General features: G+C 39.5%; 1 protein-coding gene across 7 annotated transcripts in view; it reads right to left on the bottom strand.

Annotated features, from left to right (window-relative positions):
* Window positions 1-21299, bottom strand: part of LOC132912529 (DNA-directed RNA polymerases I, II, and III subunit RPABC3) — a 72454-nt gene that overhangs the window by 36046 nt on the left and 15109 nt on the right. Inside the window, exons 1-2 of one of the 7 annotated variants that reach the window (XM_060970019.1) lie at window positions 21185-21275; window positions 5195-5278 (exon numbers count right to left, since the gene is read on the bottom strand). In XM_060970019.1, coding sequence (XP_060826002.1) covers window positions 5195-5278; window positions 21185-21260 — 160 coding nt within the window. In that variant the 5' untranslated portion in view covers window positions 21261-21275. The other 6 variants (XM_060970022.1, XM_060970025.1, XM_060970023.1 and 3 more) reach the window with 6 other exon arrangements.

Raw genomic sequence — 21299 nt, 5'->3', positions numbered from 1 at the left:
ATATTATATAAATATCAAAGAATTTCTCATGTTGAAATTGTTATAATAAAAAGGGATATTAATATATCGTAACAAGATAGAATAAGATATTTCACAAAAGGAAGCAATCCTTAAAGAATATATGCAAATATAATGCGTATTCGGAATGGATCGTTGAATAACCACATAGTATGGAAGGAAAGGGGTGAAAGATGGAAAGTAGGGAGATCGAAAGGAAGGGATGCATGGGGAGAGGTTAACCTATACAGGGAATAGGACTACTAGCGACATAGAAAACTGGGGCACTAAATGAAAAGGACAAAGTTGTCAACGTAATTACATTATCAGTGGAATTACATTAAACACGTAGTTGAATGAAACATACCACTTCTCTATTGCATCTACTCGATTAAATAGGAAGCGCCACGAAGCTCGCACGTAAGAATCCCAGAGAACAAGGGTCAAGGTTAGAATTCTATACTATGTCGATGATAGATATAGTATGGTAATCGATATTACCGGCCGTGGCAATGTCGAGGAGGACACAAAGAAACGACGAATGAAAATGGAGTTAGAAAAATCTACATAACCAATTGATCATGTTACGAGATGTCTGTGGGGTCAGGCTTACATCACGATAATGGTATAACGATTATAGATTATCTAGTTGAGCGATACAGGACCATATTATCAACCCCAGCCATATTACAACCAATGCGAACCGAGCGAAGGATATGGGCTCGCGTGATTTACAGCATTAACCTTGACACTGACAGCAACGCGTATCGTTAATTCCCTTGCACCAGAGACGCATATTAACACTTTAAACTAAATTTAGGCGTTCTTAGAACACGGTTGTTTTCGAAGGCGATTTACAAAACTGCACTGCATTATAAATATTTGAAACGTCAATTCGGTATATATACGAGAAAATATGGTAGACAAAATTAGCGGTATTACATTACAATCCGATATTACTAAATGCTTAAATAAAGCTTTATTTTAAATTAAAAACAACGATAGACATTTTGAAAGATAATACGACATAACACATTCAGCAACATCGACCACCCCCGCGTACGAAAGCTTTAACGTGTTCCAGGGTCTATCGAAAACCGCCATCTTGTCTCACGACATTAAGCACAGTGGAGAGGAAAAGAGAATTCAACGATAGTTTATATCCATTCTTGATATGATCGCGCATCCGCTTTTTCTGCACAGGGTAACTTTCGTTCTCTATTTCAATATTCACGCACCTGCACCATAATATTGCCTACAGCTCAAGGCGATTGCCAGCACACTGCTATAACTGCATTCCTCGGATAACCACATATAACGTTTACATTATGACTATTTGCTTTTTCCACTGCCTTCGCAGTCGACATGCTCCTTCTCACTGCGTAATCCGTAACACGTCTTAACTTCATGTAATTCAACATGTCCGTGCGTAGTGTAATATAGGTTAGTCGCGCGGTGCGAAACGAAACTGCGTGCACACGAATATGACGGTGGCACGTAGCGCTTGCCGGCTACGAAGTAACCGGCGGAAAAAGCGCGCGCGATACGCGACCAGGGAGGTGAACGCGAATACACGCTCGATGAAACGACAGATAGCGATGACGACGACGACGACACAACAAAGATAACGACGACGACCACGAAAACGACGACGATAACGACCACGACCGCGAACACGGCGACAACGACGACAACGACGACAACGACGACAACGACGACAACGACGACAACGACGACAACGACGACGACAACGACGACAACGACGACAACGACGACGACAACGACGACAACAACGACGATGATGACGACGAGTGATACCACTAAAAGCAAGGCAGCACACGATCAGAGAGACGAGAAGAGAGTACAGACGAACACACACACAAACCGCTTCTTCTCTCGGAGAACGAGTATCGCGACCAACACGGCTACGAGTCGTGGACGTTTTGACCTTGGCATTGAACTTATGGGAGCTGCCGGCTGAAGCAGGAGAGAGGAGTGGAATACGAGCGACGAGGAACAGAGTGGGGAGTAGAATGTGGTACGGGCAAAGCGGGGCGCATGGGAGGCAGATTGCGTCATCTCGCGCAAGCCTGTGCGCCGCGCGTCAATACAGCGGGACTGCCTGGCCCTATGGACTAACCTTCGTTCCCCTTCCAACACAATTCCACGCGCTCTATTCTGCACGATCGACAAGCTCCTTCCTGCAAAATCCATCCCGCCTCTTTGCTCCTCGCCAGCTGTAAACCAGCGATCTCCATTCCTTTTTTACTATGTAGATTTCGATTATGCTACAGATTACGTTATAGCTGTAAGACTTATTTTTACACGAATAAAACTTCTTAGTTATATTATAATACGAACTTCTAGAATTAGTATGTATATATTTAATATGTATTTATGACTTCATTTTATTGTTTCTGCAATACTACAATATAGCAAGTAATATAATAAAAGAGATAAATTGAGCTATACAGCACTGAAGTTAATCGAGAGTTACAAGAAAGACGTAGAAGGAAACACCATTTTCAGAGTGGCAGCAAGGAAACAGGATATGAATCTGTAAACATAGTGAACAGGCAGGGGTGGATCGACGATGCGGTGCACCCCACCTCTTTCTCCCTTCCTTGCTACCGGTGGGTGTGACGCACCCACTCCCTCTGCAACGCCCGAATCAACGAGATACATCCAGAACTGTCCGTGAGCCGAGTCAAAATGACGATATTTGGAGGGAGGAGGGGTTAGAGATTTGCTGCAGCGTGACGTGGCCTTGGGCATTTACGAATCTAATATACATTATATTACACGTGCTGTTTTTTTCATCAGACTGATTCGTCTCGAATCGGAAACAAATTTAAGTCGAATTTGGAAATGTCCAGAAATTTTCTAATAACCTAATTCTCATTGTATATATCGAATATAATATGCACCACGTATTTCAGTAATCAAAATATTTTTTCCTCCTTACCTCTTCTTTCATTAATGATACAGTTGTTGCTCTAATGAACAGCAGTAGTAAAAACACTAACCAAGCGGACGACCTTTAGCATCAACTTACATGTAGAGATATAGACGTCGCGTCGCTTTGCACGTCCGCGTCGCCGTAAGCTCCAGCAGCTTTTCAAAGACACGGAATTCATAAAGGAGCGACGTTGAAGAAACTGAAACTAAATGATGACAGAGGCGTGTTTCTTAAAAAAAAAAAGAAAAAAAAGACGAAAATATGTCGTATCTCCACATCCAAAACTGGACGGCTCACGTGTCCTAAACACGACGAGGTCGTAGACGAGAACAGTTCGTTGGCACAAAAAAAGCAAAAGAAGTCACCTTGAAAGTTGTAAGTACACAGTAGGCCAGCAGCAACTCGCTTCGAGCTGTGCGGAACACGTTCCGGCAGTGTCCATTAACCAAGGTCGTTCTTCGCACGTCTAAACCAAGAAGTGGTAGAACCACAAGAATAAAAAGACACGCGTGAAGCAGCACGTGTGTCTTTTAGCACGAAACACGTGTCGTGTTTATCAAAGTGTCAAATATGACGCGTCGTTTATATAAATTTCTTCGATATCGATCGTGCGTGATAAAACAATCGTATCGTCTATCTTCTAATTTTTATACCAAATTTGTACTCTATCTCAGTCCTCAAATACGTTTTATTATGAGTTTCTGCTCACAAATGAAGGAAAACATGGAACAATTTTAGCGCATCAATGATTTTGGCATTCGTTCCACAACCGGAAAACGGGCGGTACTCGAAATTCGCTCAAGAAGGAAAATAGAAATTTCTAAATATCGCCGCGGTTGCCAAATTCACCCCACCTGTTCCGCCACTTTTATAAACGAACATATATTTCATTCTGCGCTTCGGAATTCACATCTTTACGTGTGTTTTGGTCGTCGGAATGAAAATAGACAAGCGTAACAAACAATGTCTTATAATATAGTATTGTTTGTAACCCCGATAGAATGTATTTTAGCTTCGTACATTTATCGAACGTTCGATAATATCTGGTCTACGTATTCGCAGTAATTACTGATCGTTTTTACTGATATCGCTCCTGCTTTGATTAAAAGTAGTAGTATCGCTTCCTTTGTGGAAGATAAAAAATGTATTAAATTATGTTCCTTCTATTCGAAACGATATCAAAAATTTTCTCGCAATATATGAAACAAAATTGAATTTATGTTACTAAATATACATAGAATTCTAAGTTAAAATTTTGCTTTTCCATGGCATCAATTAATACGTTTAATCTTAGCATTATGCATGACTTGAATCGTAAAAATATGTACTTCACAACGATGATGAAACTTTTAGACACTACGTCGAATTAAAGGAGATGGTAAACTCAATATTTATCTTGCAACATTTACAGACCGTGACTACATACATATATCGAACAAGTGTATGCACGCAAAGTTGCGAGCCGCGCGCGATGTAAACAAACACCTAAGAGCTCCTGACAGCGCCTCTGCTATAGCAAACAGAATTTTCATGCGATCTGAGTCGTCCCTTTGCCAACAGACGTTGTTTAAGTATTTTTCCCTCTCGAAAACGTTGTCAAGTGAAAATTATAATATAAGCAGACGAAATTTTACCGCTGACAAAAAAGTAAGTCTAAAAACGACGGTCATTAATTACGCGTGGAACTCGTCCTACATGACCGGTACCTTCTTTTGTGAAATTGCAATTCTTAAACTCTGACAAGTTTAAATAGGACAAACTACATATCTTCAAGCATGTATAGCTTCGGGTCAAAAATATTTTTGTTCGTTAGAGAATTTAACGTCGTTGATCATCGCCGGATTTGTCACATTGGTCGACACATGGTATAATGAGGACCATATGTTTTTTATCAAGAGAAGTGGTTTTCGTAAAGCTTCTCTATCTGGTTGAAGTTATATTTGACAATAGCTGGGTCATACTTTGAGATTATAAAATATTTTTTTAATTATGAAAATTTTTCTTAAAATTCTTCTTTAACTTTAAATTAAAAGAAAAAATGAAATTTTATGAAATAAAAATTTTAATTCTTCTTTGGTATTGATATATGTCTAATTTCAGTGTACTAAAATATTTCAGAAAAATGCCAATAATTCTTTAATCTACTATATCCACTAATAATATTCTCAATTATAGTCGTGGACCAATCATCTTGATGTTGTCTCATATTAAAAATAAAAATCGTGGTAAGATACTCACCAAGTTCCATAGGGTAAAGCCAGCTGTTGATGTCCAGGATCAAGTCCATTTTGAAGGACTCGGATTCGCAATGGAGCCTGCTCACTGCAACCACCCATCATCGATCGCCGCCCAGCCAAGGAAACCGGAAAAAAGAAACGGGAAAGTTGTCATCGTTAGATAGATATTACGTTTGTACATACTCGTATATCTCAAATACACATGCAAATATCGAGAATATGCGCAAAAAAAGAGACGCGGAATGCGATTAATTCTAACTGGAGACAACACATTATATATTTCCTGAAAAAAAAAACTAAGCCATCACGTGACGTTTACGTCAGCCATAGATGATTCATAGTCTTCGGTAAATTTGTCGTTGTATCGTCGTAATAATAGGTTCCGATTATGAAAGATCGGGGAGAGAAGGGAAGAAAAGGAAGCGAATTTTTGCAAATCTCTAGTGAACGCGGCACAGCCTTGCCACTTGACGGCTACCCACCGGTTTGACGTCACTGTCAGCTAGCCAATCGCATTTGATTCACGATACGAATTTATCGTCCGTGCCGACATTCGCGAAACTCGCCCATATAGGCGACGAGGAGGGTTCGAACGTTCGTTTAAGCTATATATGTAAAGTGTACAGAGAGTACGAGACAGACCAACAAGGCTGCCTTGCAAGGCGTGCCTTGCACTGTTTGTATACTATACATAGCTGAAGCTACGGGACACTTTTGATCTCGACAAAAAACCGACAATCGTGGCTCGCCCTGAGGCAGCCTCGCAGGTCTTTTTCGCATTGTTCGTACATCATTGTACACAGTTTTGGATACATGCGACCGCGCGCGCGCTCCACTTGACACGTGTACTTGTGGCGAGCTTCTAGCTAAGCTCACGTAAATACTTGCCCAGGAGAAATACGTATACATTTCCCTGCTTTGTTCGTGACTTTCTTTTTGTCAACATACCCAAAACTTTTTGCTCGAATGCAGCATTCTTTCTAATTAATCGAAGAAAATTTTTCATTTTTATTATACTATTCATTTGACTTTTATCATCATGACATAAAATTAACTAATAGGGTAAAGTTTAAAATGTTTCACAATGTTAATATAACATGTCATTATCATATTTTGTATAATAATATTTTGGCATTTAAATTTATTGAAGATGCGTATAAACGAAGAAAAATTCCAAAAGTTCAATTATACGATGCAAAGTATTGAATATCGATCTGGGATTACGACCCATAAATCGTAAACAAGATGTCCTTGAAACTTCAAACACACTTCAGCAACGTTTACCAATGTATACCAGATGTTTTGTTACGGGAACAGTTTCACCTAGAATCACCTGATTTTCGTTCGCGCTCGAACAAATAATTCGTTATTAGCGACGTTAAGCTGTATCTCGCCTCAATTACATAATTCGTCCTTGCACGGGCACTTCGTCTTCCCTACGCCATTGTACTCGCCGCTGTGAATCGGCCAATAAGATCAGAGCTGCATCACCGCGCCGATCATTGCAATGGACCCGTCCGCTTCACGCGGCAATTTCAAATGTACTTTGGAACTTCGCGTCGTCTGCCCTGAAGAGACGATTTTCTTAGATTACACGTATCAAACGCGAACCGTGGAACGCGACCAGGTACACAAAGTAGTAATACGATAGTATAATTCAGCGGTAGGGCATGAAATAACAGACGTCCACCGAAATGAAATTGCATCGCGGGAAAATGAAATGAGAACGCTGTAGACAGGTTGATTTAAGGTCGCGAAACGACAACTTAGATTGACAAAATAATCTCCTTAATGATACAGTTGTGATTTAAGTCTCTTTGAATGTATAAACGACCTTTATAATATGAAATATTTTTTGACAGAACTTTTGAAACAGTTATAGTGCTGTGAGAATTATTATCTATTAATATACTTAGTAATCCGAGTCCTTCTAAATATGACTAATTTCTACATATATGAAGTATGCATGTATTTTTAATAGATTTTTTCCATTCAACTAGAATGATGTTAGAATTATTATCTATTAATTTCTCTAATGGTGAAATTGAAATCTGAGTTTCTTAACTGTGTGAAAAATTTCTATGTGAAATAAATAAAAAGATATGAAGTGAAGTCATGAAATATGAAGCGTTTTTAGGTACACGAATCATCTTTTCATAAAATTTTTTGAAGCGTCACAGTAATGTTGGGATTATTATCTTGCGGTTGGAGAACGGTATTTGGTCGTTGATGCGTTCGTTCACGAGAAATCGCCCAGGGACGGGCCTAATTTGTATGTATCGCATTGTTCACATCGGATTTGCGTGAATTAATGAAATGTCTTTCGACGACGTGACTCAGTGTACATTTTAAGTATACAAAACTTCAATCTGCTCCGTCGACAAGTTCGTAAAATGTTTGACAATAGGTTAACTGCCGCAATTCTTCTCGTTATTTCTCATTAATTTATTTCGATGTAAAAATGCAATACGTTTAAAGTTAAATATGTATAAAGCTTTATATTAACCGATCGTTGCACTGTAAACGTTATTTCAGTTCTATGGCAAACAGCAAAGAAATATAAACTATATGTAGATAATTTTCTGTATAAAAGTGCCTTATAAAAATCTGGTTTAAAGTAAATGAAACATTTCTTTCTCGTGTACGTTGAATTTTATGATGAATTCAAAGTCCAATCGATGTTAATTTTATCGATAAGCAGTTATTCTACGATAACGAGACGTTGCACGTTGAAAAACAAAGTATTTCACGAGAATTGAAAATTAATCTGATGACGACTGGAGATCGACGATGCGACAAAATCGCGAACGAGCCTGGCCAAACGGAAAAGGGGAGCGAAGACGTGGAGACAATGGAGTGCAAATACTCGTCAACGGCGGCACGTTTCGTATTTACACGTTTAATTCGCGTTTTCCGGTTGTGCAACAACTTCCCAAGAAATACATATATCAAAGAAACCAAAGGCTATGAACGTGAGGATGAGAGAACAGCTAGATAATAAAAAACGGAGTGACGAAATTGCGGAAGAATATCTTATGATAATAAAGAAAATGATGCAAGCATAGTCATACGCAAATCATACTACGTGTTTCGTTTCTAACGATCGAAAAATATTCGATGATCATCGAGCACAATGTTAGCTGTACAACAATATGCTTCATACACACGAAATCATGAATTGGCCGCTCGTAATCGAAACAATATAATGATTGAAGGGAAAACAGATATTTTCCATCTACGTGATCGTCTACATCCTAGCTTCCTCCAATTACTCACGCTAATCGCCACGGTTGATCGTTGACAGTAATTCCATGATCGCGTGAACGACGGCAGCCACCTTGACAGCTGATTTTCTTTAAATCCTTCCTTCTCTTCTACCAATCTTCTCAAATATACAATTTCTCTACAGATCGTCCAACCGTCGAGATCCAATCCCAATCGCGTAATATCTTCCAACAACTCCATTCTCAAACGGCAGCTTGTATTCTTTTCTTCGAAATCCTTTCGTTTCATCTTCTCCATCGTCAGACCCAGTAGTGGAACTTTAAATTACTTGTTATACGAGAACAAAGTAAAAAACGGAGGAAAAAAAGAGAAGTATATACTCGATGAAATTCGTGTATCGATAATCGTATCGTGTATTATTCGGAGCAGGCCTCTCCACACCGCGAACGATGATCAAAGGATCCAGACAGAGAGAAAAAGAGGGAGAGAGAGAAACACGGACCTGGAGGCTGGCACACGGTGGACTGATCCGTTCCTCGTTGCTGACGTTGCTGCCAGCTGCTCGACTTCTATGTGCCGACGTGGAGAGAGAGCAACGACGACCTTTACGGTCGCCCAGTGGTACGAGTTCTCCAACGAAACGCACGGAACCAGCCTCTATCCCCCACTACATCGCCCCTAACTCTCACCCTCTAATCCTTCCCCTCTTCGTCCACCGAACGCCTGCCACCATCCTCTTCACCATCGCCTCCAAAGTCCCTCCTCGTCGCTCTCATGCGCTCGTCACACGAGCCAAACACGACTAGCCTAGCCTCTTTCTCCTTCGCTACCCCGAAATGCCCATCCCTCCTATCCCTCCTCTTCCATCTTCATCCTTGTTCTCCACCTGTCGCACTCTAGCTCCCTCTGTGTGTTTTCGCTTCACTGGAAAGGGCAAGAGGGGTGGTTTTCGCTGGCTGGTCCTGGCGGACCCTCCGCCACTGGATAGATATACATATACTTCCATACACGTTCCGCAGGATATCTTCGTCATCCTCGTTCTTTCTCTCCTCTCACAATACCTTCTTTTCTCCTGCTTTATAGTATGTATGTTTCTTTAAATATTGAATCAACAGGAATTTCTGCGTTTTGTAAGATATGAGTAAGAAAAATCGAGATGAGGTTTTCGTTGCTTTCATGCCGACTAATTGGAGTTAACACGGAGAAACCGGTGTTAATAAAGACTCGTTAAAAATATCTACCCCGTCTCCTCGCAATTAGGAAGCCTTTGTTCCGTAATATATCCTATTTTATGGCGTGGTTCCTTGAATATTCTTTTTCCTTTCTTCGCAGTCATTTCCTTCGTTGTTTATTTCGTTGCAAAGCTTTACTGTAGAATGGTAAACGATGAACACTGATTTGTTTCACTTGTAGATAGTTTCACTTGGTCGAGTGAGGCTGTCAGCTGGTCCTCCAGAGGGAGAGATTCGCAACGATACTCTCCATGGTCAACTAATGGCACGGGGCGCGGCGAACGAGATACAAGGAACCAGACTCAATTTCCCCGTCGCCCCTCCATCCCACTCTATTTCATCCTTTAACTACCCTCTCACCTTCACCATCCCGGCACATAATCCTACCCCTTCCTGCCACCATTCTTCGCGGTCCCTTTAAATTTCCTTGCCAGCCGAGAAGGACAGAAAATGACACATTTTCCACGAGACTGCCGCGTTTCCCTTTCTCCTCCACGATTTTGGTTTCTCTTCCTAATCTTCCTCTTTCGTAACGTTTCTTTTTTCTTTCTTCACATTATAACCGTCATCCATTTCACACAGTGAACTTGAATCTTATTGCAACGATTCCAAAGTTATTTTACTAGAAAGTAAGATCTTTTAAGGCAAAAAAAATTAACCGGAAACACCTCGTGCACCAGTGGAGAACAGTGCACCGAGTCCCAGAAACACGTAACGGTTGCTACCAGCTGGCTCGTCGTTAAAGGATGTGACGATTCGATGAAAGACGACCACGAAGAGGAGAAATAAAGCAACAAAAAAAAAGACTTGGAGAGGAAGAAAGAAAACGCAACGCCGACCTTTACGGTCGGCCGGTAGTTAGAGTTCTCCAACGAAACGCACGAAACGCTATCCCTCTCTATTGTCCCTCTTACACCCTCTTCTCACTCTCTATCCCTCTTTTATGCTTCCTTTCTAGCCACCGATCTCCATCGTCCTGCCTCTCTGTTGCGTTAACCAGCTTCCATCTTCCTCTGCAGTAACGCCCACACGATCATTCTGTTCTTGTCTGTTCTTCCCCTTAGAAGACTGTCTTTCCCTAGTTCACGGTGAAAGTAGCGAGTAGGGGTACCAACCCTCCTGTGTATCCCGGCTGTTGAACAAAGATGGCGATAGATTTTCTCCCCACTACTAGAGGGGCGGCGCTCAGCAACCCTCTGACCTCCCTTTTCTCCTCTTCGTTGTTTCACTCATACTCTACCACTGCTTCGTCATCTTCCACCATTCCACGTACTCTCTCTTTCCTACTCTCTGCGGCAGGTACAGTTGATACGTCGCTTTCTCGTGCCTTTTTCCAGACAAGTTTCTTTATCTAACAGTACTCTGTTATCTCCTTTCTTTTTTTTTTTGACTGTCCAGATTCTTGTTTTTAGTTCCTTTATTTGGTATCGAATTTTTTTACAGCGGAAGATAACAGATATGTCTAATTATATTCGACATTTTTATGGCGACTAAAATTTTATAATTCCCTTGCTCACTCGAACATTTCTAAAAAGTTCCTAAAACATTTTGAATTCTCTTCGATCGCTTTAGTTCGATAAAAATTCTATCGTTATCTTACTCATGCAGATAGTTTTCGAAAGGAAAAAAGAATGAGTGGATGCAATAGGACAGTTAATCAAAACCAAACTAACCTTTCAATCAGACTCCAATTGCTCACGATTGTCCTCCTCGATGATCAATACTTGCGTCGAGGAGTCGGAGATTCAATTTTTCGGAAAAATCTGATTGGCAAATTGATGTTCGCGATTCGTTAGCTGCGTCGTTTATCTCCACCCCTCCAGCTTATTAATCATTTTTCCGCCAATGAATGTACACGTAGGAGTCTCAATTAACGTCGAGTCGAATGATTCTTATTAATAGTAGTATACTCGATAATCGGTCGCCTTTATTTAGCGTTACCAGTCACCGCTTACTTTCCGATATCGTACATCATGAATTACCGCGAAAATAGACCCGAGCTCCCTATACTTAGAATACGCGTGGAATGGACAGTTTACACGATTACTAACGTTGGCTAGGAACATGTATTTCCGGGAACTGAGTTGCGTAGCGGAAGCGTTCCTCACCTTGGTGTCTCAAAGCAGGAACAGGGTAAGGATAAGGGTATTTGAGTCATTTAAGCTTTATCATTTTATAATTTAATTCTGAACTTCACACGGAGTAATTAATCTAGTATATTACGAGACACCATTAATCTCTATAATATAATAAACCTAATAACGAAAGAATTAGGTCAACCAAGAAAAAATATCCAAAGCGAGAAAATAATTAAAATAATCCTATGTTAATACTAATAAAATAAACAACGAACTAGCTTCCAGAAATAACGTGACACGTACACGCTAATGAGTTATGATAATTGCGATTGAAATTATTAACATTGAACAAGCTTCCTTCGTTGTTAAATGGCTCGAAAGTGTTTCTGGTACAAAATAATTACCTATCCCACGAATTACAACGTGGTTCCCTGATTGATTAAAATTCAAGTAAATGCTACCGCGATTACGAAAAAGGAAATAGAGAAGAAAGAAAAGATAAGAGCCAAAGACATTCGTTTGGGTCTTAAAAACTAGAAAAAAACAGAATAGACCTTACACGGCGATACTTGTAGGAAACCTGAAAACATTCGGTAGGTCACGCGATTACCCGATCCATCGGGCGAAACACGATCCCCATGGCGTTCCTCTGACGCTCGGGAAGGCGCAATTTCTAAACCATCGGTCGCTAAAAACTTCCAATCAATATCAATATCGAGCATTCGGCGTCCCCTGGAGCGAAGAGAGGAGAGAGAGTACTACATCCCACCACGTACATACCCATGACCAATATCCCGGAGGAAAGTCATCCCTCTTTTTTCCCTTTCTCCTATTGCTCTGTATTACCATCAGAAAAAAAGGAAAAGAGCAAAAAATTAAGTTTAAAGAGAGAAGACCGATAAAACCAAATATATGTACGTAGAATCGAATAAAGAATGAGCAGGATAGAAAATGTACACAAGAAAAAGGGAGTAAAAAGCCTTGATGCGAAAGGGGTGGTCGAGCAAGTAAGAGGTCGGGTAAAGGGTGAACACGGGGTGGCGAAGCTAGGCTCTGCTGACAGAGACAGCGAGAGTGACAAGGACAGAATTGAGGAACGGAAGAGGGGAGAAGGGTTGGTGTTCGGTACGAGGGCTTCCCAACTGCGCAGTGTCGCTATCCGCTATCGACCGGTTCGCAAGCGCTATAAATACTGGGCACCGGGATCTCGCCACCCCTGGCACACACCCCCAACCACCCACGCACACCTCAATCTACCCCTCGCCACGTCCTCGTTCACCAACACTTCTACGCCTGCAACCTCCCTTCTTACCCCCTCATAATCCTCTTGCCACGCTCGCACACACATATACATGTACACAAGTACGTGTACACGTATACACGTACACAGAGAGAGGGGCGGAAAACCTTGACCTTCAAAAGAGCCACGGAGGGCGAGGGTGGTAGTCACGCTCCTCCCGGTGACGCATCTCCAACCCCCGCTACTCTCGCGCACAGTTAGCCTTCCTGTCTTTCTCTTTCTCGCTTCTTCTCCTCTGTGTCGAAGCTTTTAATTCCAGCTACACGACGATCAAATACACACTACGCATATATCTACGCGCTTCATTCGTGTTTTTTTTCCTCGTTCTTCTGCGTTCTTTGTTTTCTACCGTTTTGTTGGGTACGTAGAATATAGGGTTCACTTTTTCGAGTTTGGTTTTTGTTTCTGTCTTTAGATCAGGAGTTATTCGAGTATCAATTAAGAGCAAGAAGACCTCTTTTTCTGTTTACTTCTAATCGAGGATCACCCAAAGATAGGAAACTTTTTAATTAGCTCACTACGATGCGCGTGGAATTTTAGCAATCTTTTGCAGTATCCATCGCATCGATCGGTCCGGTATTAAGGTTATGTGTTATTGATGAATGTATCGGTGGTTTATGCGATGTTATTTGATTTTTTAGCGCCGTTTTAAAGTGGTGATTGTTTTTAAGAAAGTAGCACCCAGACTGTAGGATTAGTATTCCTTATTAGTAGTAAAATTTTACAAGCCACAAATTACAGATTACCCATATTAGTAGATATCCTGTACATGACGAAGTATTTGGCTAATTAACTATTACCGTATTTCTGGTACATTCTGCACATTTTTCCGCACTTAAATTCCCCATAAATGTATAAGATGCTGTTTACAACGTAAAACACTAAATAAGATAAAACTTGTAGTATCTTCCAGTAAATATAATGAATAGATGTCCATATAATGTACTGTCAATGTATTTCCGCAGCGCCCTCTAATGAATGGAGTTACCATCTTATTCAATAACATTGTACTCAAAGCTTATTTAAAGAATCACATAATTTACGAATAAGATATTTCTTTAATACAATGGACTAATACATTATACGATAATGATAAGTAATCAGAGGTGAAATATTTTTAATCCATCTTTGAAATTGCTTTGCATGATCGTTGGATACTGAATTACGATAGAAGATAGACAACAAGATGATTCAGAAGAAGTTAGACGACGGCAACGTCGCAGCGTCATATAGAAATCAAAGACAAAAAGGGAGGTGGGCACGTTTGCTGATCGATTTAATAAAACAGCATACATCGAACAGAACACGTCAGCCAAACTGACGATCAGCGAAGCCACTCGATGAGTCGAAGGTCGATCGCACGTAACGAATTATCGGAACCTCGTGAATCTCTCTACCAGTTCATTCCAACTAGGCGAAATTTCTGTATTAAAAATCCTCGAAAGCTTTCCCACTTTTCTTTCTAACATTAATGACAAATTTTTCAGAACTTTTATAACAGAAATTTTTTCAACTTCACCAGTCTAGACATTTCGTTTTCAATTTTAACGAAGTTTAATGGAAGAGGAGATTAAAAGAGGCAGCTTGCTTCGAAACTTCGATATCTGTTCATTTTGCCGCTAGAGGGTTTGCAATCGCAGACTCATCATCACGACTCGCGATTGCGTGATTAAAAAGGAATTCAGAGTGCTTGAAAAGTTGTGCATTTTGAATATCAGCGAATGTTTTTTACATACTTCTGTCGAGCCTCCTCTAAAATTATAGTCCCGTGAAAGTAGTTATTTCAGCCAGAAATCGCGGTTACAGAACGTAATTTTAAACGTAATTAAATTTATATTATTAGTTAAGTTTTACAAATTACGAATCAGAAATTACCAATATACTAGTACTAATAAACTTTTTTGTACAATAGTAACAGGTTTGTTACTAAATCAAGTGAAATTTAACAAAATTTACAAATTACGGATCACCTTTGTCCATTTCATGTAAAATTATAAAGAATATAATCTACAACCTGTAATTCGGTTAATACCAACTGGTAAATTATTGTGCAAGAAGGCTCTAATCTATGTATTATTTTTAATAAAATATCAATAGCATCGTACGTTGGCTTCTGAGCTCCACATATCATAGTACATTCTGTATATGTGCGAGGAGGGTGCAGTTTACGATTCGCTCCCGAAAAACGCTTTCACGAAAATCAGGAAACTAAAAAGAATAGCGGCGAAAATACGAAATAGAGAAGAAATATAGAGGATATATTTTTTCACGAGCCCCTCCGCGTTTAGCCGAAAAACGAACACGTCCCCCGTCGTTAATTCCTCATCGAGCAACCGCGGGGTATGAATAATCCCCGGTGCGCTTAAAAGTTCACCACGGACCGCGATTCTCGCATAAATCTCTTGTCGGTGAAGTCGAAAGGCGTGTACGAAAATAAATTCATCCGTCGGACAGGCCGACATTCTGCCTGCGAAAGATACAAAGAGACCTAGAGAGCGAGTGAAAAAGAGAGGAAGATAAAGAGCAGATATACAAGTGGAAGAGGGGTTGAAGAGGCAACCGCGCGTCGGCTTGTACGTTTCCTTTTTTTCTTGTTGTTTCTTCTCTTTTTTCTATCTACTCCTTCGCTCATCCTCTTCCTCGTTACGAATTCGCCGAGACAAAGAGGAACCCTGAGGATGTGGCAGGGTGTCCGACAATGGGCGTTCCGATGTCATGGTATTTCGAAGCATTGCGCAATCCCCCCTCCTCCCCCGCGTTTCGAACGATCCTATAGCTGCTTCTTCCTCGGCTTGTCAGCTGGTTTCAAGGTCGACTGGGTGAAGGAGACACAGAAAGACCGGTCGGTCGTTCCTCGAAAGTAATCTTTTTTCTCTCTTTCGCTTCTTTTTCTTTATTCGATTGGCTGCCATATCGAAGTCCTTTCGCGAAGATATTTTCAGATTGAAAGATCGAGAGACATTCAGAATGAAGTTGAAGATAGGAAACGGGCTCCCAGGTGTGAAACGGACTTGGCAATATTGTGATTGCACGGATAGTTACGTGATCGTTACGTGCGGAACAAGTTTTGATACTGGTCATTAAGTATGTTTGTTGTGTCTAGGAGAATAGGGAGAATTATGACGTATCCTTCATTTGATGATAACGGATTAATGGGAGTACGGTATTTGGAAATAATTGGCAAATGGAATTTTAGTAGTGAATGAAAAGAAAATTTTGGTAGCAGGGGAAACGAGTTAACTCTTCAGTATTTCGAGTCATACTTGGTATTCTGTTTAACGATTTATAAGCTGTAGAACTTTATGCATTTATAGAATATAGAAAATAGCCTATGTAAGTTAGTAATTATAGCGCATAGAGGATGTAAACGATTTCCATCTAATTTCCACTTTTTGTATAAAAAACATGAATTTGCATAAATATCTGCGGTCTGTTGATTTATATTCAATCAATCGAAATTTGAATATTATTAAATTAATTATACTCGATAAATCACTTTCAGAATCTATTCGTAATTAATAATTACATTTTTATATTTTCGTAATCAATAACTTATACTTGTATATTTTCAAAATTAATATCTATGCACATTTGATTAAACTAGCAAAGTTTCACTGTGAAAGATTTAACGTTTTCTAACGTTAATTTCTAACGAAATGTTCCATATAATACTGTAGGACTGCGAAGAATTAAAGAAGATTTACTGTTTGTTGGATGATTTAATAAGGAAAAGAAATTAAATTCGAAAGCATCAAGTCCCCGTTATTTTCTCAAGCATGCACGCCGCAACGAAGAAGCAGAAAATTATTAATCCCTCAGCTATTTCTTAGCTGTTGGAGAAAAAGTATTGTACACTTAAAACATTTACTGATCTGCTTGTCCTGCTTTTTCAAACGGTTCAAGATAATAAGCATTATTCTTTTATTTATTCCGTGGAATTAATTGTCGCTAAAAACGCGACAATAAAATTCTTGAGACTAGATAAAGATAAAATGAAAGAGAGAAAGAGTGGAGAGATAGAGAGATAAAGAGATAGATAGATAGATAAAGAGAAAGAGAGGGAGAGAAAATAAGAACATTTAACTGAAAAATGTTCTTCGTATAGAAGTGGAGGAGAAATTACTGCGACTGACAAGAATGGTGGGACAGCAAAAAATTTCATTAGATCCAGCGAGGAATTATTGAGAGAAATTGTGAGAAACGATAAGCACTTCATTTGTCCTAGCCGTCGAAGTGGCTTTAATGTGTTTGACTTCACGGAACTCTGTTGAACTTTTTTTGTGTCCTACCAATATTGTGACTAACTACTTGTGAAACCGATACAGCGTAAATCTCCTTACTACCATTTCTATGGATGTAAACATCATTGCCACAACGTCTTTGAACACATAAAAATAGTTCTTGGCTTTTTTCTTTGATTCATGATAAATAGAATTTTTCGTTAATCTGTTAAGAATTAAGCAACAGTTATTGTAAAGTTATGGATATCGCAATTTTTATGAAGTCGTTTAAGTATTTTATGAAGCTAAATGAGTACTGTTACACTGCGCTGCTTAGTCAAAAAATTTCATTAGACATTTGTTAACCCACTAATGCATTAAGATTCGATCCAAATTCTTCCATAAAATATAAAATGTTTACAAAAAGTAATTTTTAAAGTCTAATCCAAGTATTTCAATTGAAAAATAAATTACAATTCTCTGTTTTTGAATTTTCAAATTTAAATTTAGTTCCTCGTTTTTTAATTTGTATTTGAATATGAAATAAATATCGAATTAACTTCTCTCTAAAAAGAGAAATGGATTTTCAGCGTGATTCGCGAAGAAGAGTCATCAATTCGTATTATACAATCGGCAGATCGCTGCGTCCACGTCTGTCCGTTGATTAATTGCCAGTAACACGATTTCCTCTCGACGATCTTTTGACCTTTTCCACACGGAAACACGGTCTCTCGCATTGGCGCGTGCACACGCACAAAGAGAGCTTATATACTAGAGTCGTCATTGTTAAACTGAAACGCGTTTCTCCTTTAGGGCAGTTCCTGTTATTGACACATACTCTTTGGAAAACGGAACAACGTCGTCCAGCGGATAGATCCGCGAACTGTTTTACCGACGTCTGTCGAAGCGCGTTCCGATTAATTAATACGCCACAAAATTGAGCCAGGCCACACTATCAGAGTTGAAACTCCGTGTGTTTGACCATGGAACCGCGCAGAAGAGTTTGAAAGGGCACTAAAGGCGAAAAGAGAGAGAACAGTGGGACAGGTACATGCTTTGTAATGACTCGAAATTTAAGAACCGGTTTTGATCGGGGTTCGATTGGCAGAAAGTAATAGCCAGAGGAGAAATTACGAGCATAACATAGAGGCAAAAGGAAATATAATAATCGTTAGTCAAACTGGATGTTAAAAACGACAGAGTAACGAGAGAACGGATATAAAAGGATCATGGTAAATATGTAATTGATTTCAGCTGACATAAGCGACGACGTTTGTTACAGGCCAAGTAAATGTCCCTATCGGAAACTATATTGTTTCTAAATGTTGTCAATGTCGCAGTTGTAACAAGTTACATAAACGATAAGAAAACTTCCCTAGAATTGTAAACACGATTATTAGAATTCATAGAAATAAGATTTATGTATAAGTCGATAATTATTGTTTTAGTAAACTGATCATGTAAAAGTGATAGGAAACAAAGATATGATAATTAGAAAGAAATTTAAAAATAGACCAATTTTCTGTCGATTCGTCCTTACACGAAGTGATTATTTAGTAATCTCGAATATAGAAGAATCAAAGGAAGGAACAATAATTTTTACGTTTTAATAAGGCTGATTAGATATTTAATACGGTTGACATTTCAAATAGTTGAGTCGTATCTTGTATAAAAATTATTTGTGCGAGATACGTTCGACGACAGCAACTTAAAGTAAAATCATATCCAACATAGTCATTAATGAAATTGAGAAATATTGAAACAAATTGTACGTCAGTATTTATTTTGGTGCTGATAGATTTGGAATGAAAAAATAGCACTAAAAATTCGAGCATCGATCACAGAGATGTAAACTGCGCATACGTTTGCGCAGCTTCATCCCGCGTACGTAAAACCCGTCACTTGATTTATATGCTCGTTCTCCTTAACTCCTTGCTTCATGATTTTTAGCTTCTATGATTTCAAGTAAGCATTATCTATATCGAATATAAGATATCCGAACATTGTACATAATTTATATTTATTAATATTCGATCTAAAGGTTTTAGATTAAAATTAGAATGCCAACTAAGTTTTGTAAAAAAAAACATAACCTTTCAAATGGGAACCCATAAGTGTTGAAACACTTAAAAAGCCTTCAGAATGATTCAAAGGCGAATAAGAGATTATAATACGCTAACGACGCATATTTTCCGCTCACACTTTTCTGCAGCTTCAAGAGTAAACGCGCATATGTGCCACGCAAATACATACGTGTGCCAACTCAACGATGCGGAATCGAATTCATCTGCATCTCGAATCTCATAATGATCAGTTACTTGATGAAACAAAGTATTAATCTAATAACACGAAGAATAACGAAAAAACCTTACAATTAATATACAAAAGCAAAAATGTCATTTGTTTAGTTATAGATAAAAAATTATTTTTGAGAAACGTGGCAACGATGATTGTTCTATTTTTATGCTTCGTTTCTAGGCATTTGCGACAGATCGTAATTCGATATCTTGTTTACTTTTTCGATAACTAGTCGATCAGTAACGTAATATATCTATGTCAGATAGTGTACATATAGTCTTATTTATGCTGCTAAATAATGTATTTTTCAAACATCGAACATATATTGACCCGTGGTATTGAAAAGTTTTTGGCCGGGTGTGTGTTCAGCAACTATCAAACGTGAGCGAGATAAGACGCAACAAGTTCGATGAAATCGAAACGATTTATCATTGGCGTTGTACTCGTGTGAGTTGGCGTTACCTATTATTTCACGTGAAACGGTTCGACACATGAAAACGTTGTGAGATTTTTTGACGATAAGATTCAACAGAAACGTGTCGCATTAGTATTTGAATGTAAGCGCAATTTTTATGCGCTTTTTCTCCGACAGGATTCGGTATGCAACACGTGGTAAATTATTTTCCGCACTTCCATAATTCATATGTTCACTTATTTTACATACCTCTGTATTGAAATTTATTTTATAGAAAATTATTTTGCAATTCTATTGTTAAAAGCATACATAGATACTAAAATAAATTTATCCAATAATAAAAACTAAACCAAAAAGAGAATAACAGCCGGATGGAATCTTAGCTTAACTGGACGCTAAATATCTCGTATTTCATTGGCCCTACCAAATCATTTATACAATGTACATGCGTACAGCATATTGCTATGAAAATTTAGAAAAATCACCAAAGTTTCAAAATATTTATTCACAAAATCAATTTCCGAAGCTAGCAGCTCGTAACATATAACGAATTTATTAACTTGTTGCAAGAGATGCGTGTACCGTTCAAATTCCATCCCGCTCTCGTAACTTTCACAAGATAATCTGATCTGTACCTGGTCGGTTCCATCGAAAGCGGTATTCCTATAGAGTGGCGAAATCGTTTGGCACGGAGGAAGATGGTTGAACATCCCATGATCGTTCGTCACTTTACTGAAATTCGCCTGTCTCCATGTTCTTGGTCGGGATTTTCACGCACACACGCACGCAGCCGCAGCACCACCACGGTGACGACGACGCAGTGCTGCCAAAGAGAGGCAACCCAGAGAGACCGGGTGCCGGTTCGTCGTTGGAACAGTCTCGAAAATGCATCCTCTATAGGAGCATTAGTTCGGTGAGAAACAATGAGGGAAAAACGAAAATGTCGCGGGACCAGTCGTTCTAATGGAAAACTGCGAGGAACGGATGTACAGCGAAAGCGAGAAAAATAAAGAAAAAAGGTGGCACGATTCGCGGTCGCACGAGAAGGTTGCCGGCTGCCGCCTTGGCACTGACAGTGGCCCTCGCGCCTAGCAACACCGAACGCCAAACTGTCGACTCGCCGAAGGCAGCCGGCACCGCACCACCGTGCCCCCCTTTTTCATCGACGTGTCCTTCTCGCGCTCTCCCGCTTCTTTCTCTCTCGAACAGCTCCTCCGTCGTACCATGTCGCTCGCACATACGCGTTCCTTCGTTCTTTCTCTTTCTCGTTCTGTCTCCCGGTGTCGCCTGCACGTCCATTTTCTTTCGTCGCTATTTACTTTTGTCCTCGTTTTGCTC

This window comes from Bombus pascuorum, chromosome 12 (genome assembly GCF_905332965.1).
Source record: "Bombus pascuorum chromosome 12, iyBomPasc1.1, whole genome shotgun sequence".
Classification (NCBI taxonomy): Eukaryota; Metazoa; Arthropoda; class Insecta; order Hymenoptera; family Apidae; genus Bombus; species Bombus pascuorum.
The sequence above is the reverse complement of the archived record's forward strand: the minus strand, read 5'-3'. Positions and strand labels throughout refer to the sequence as shown.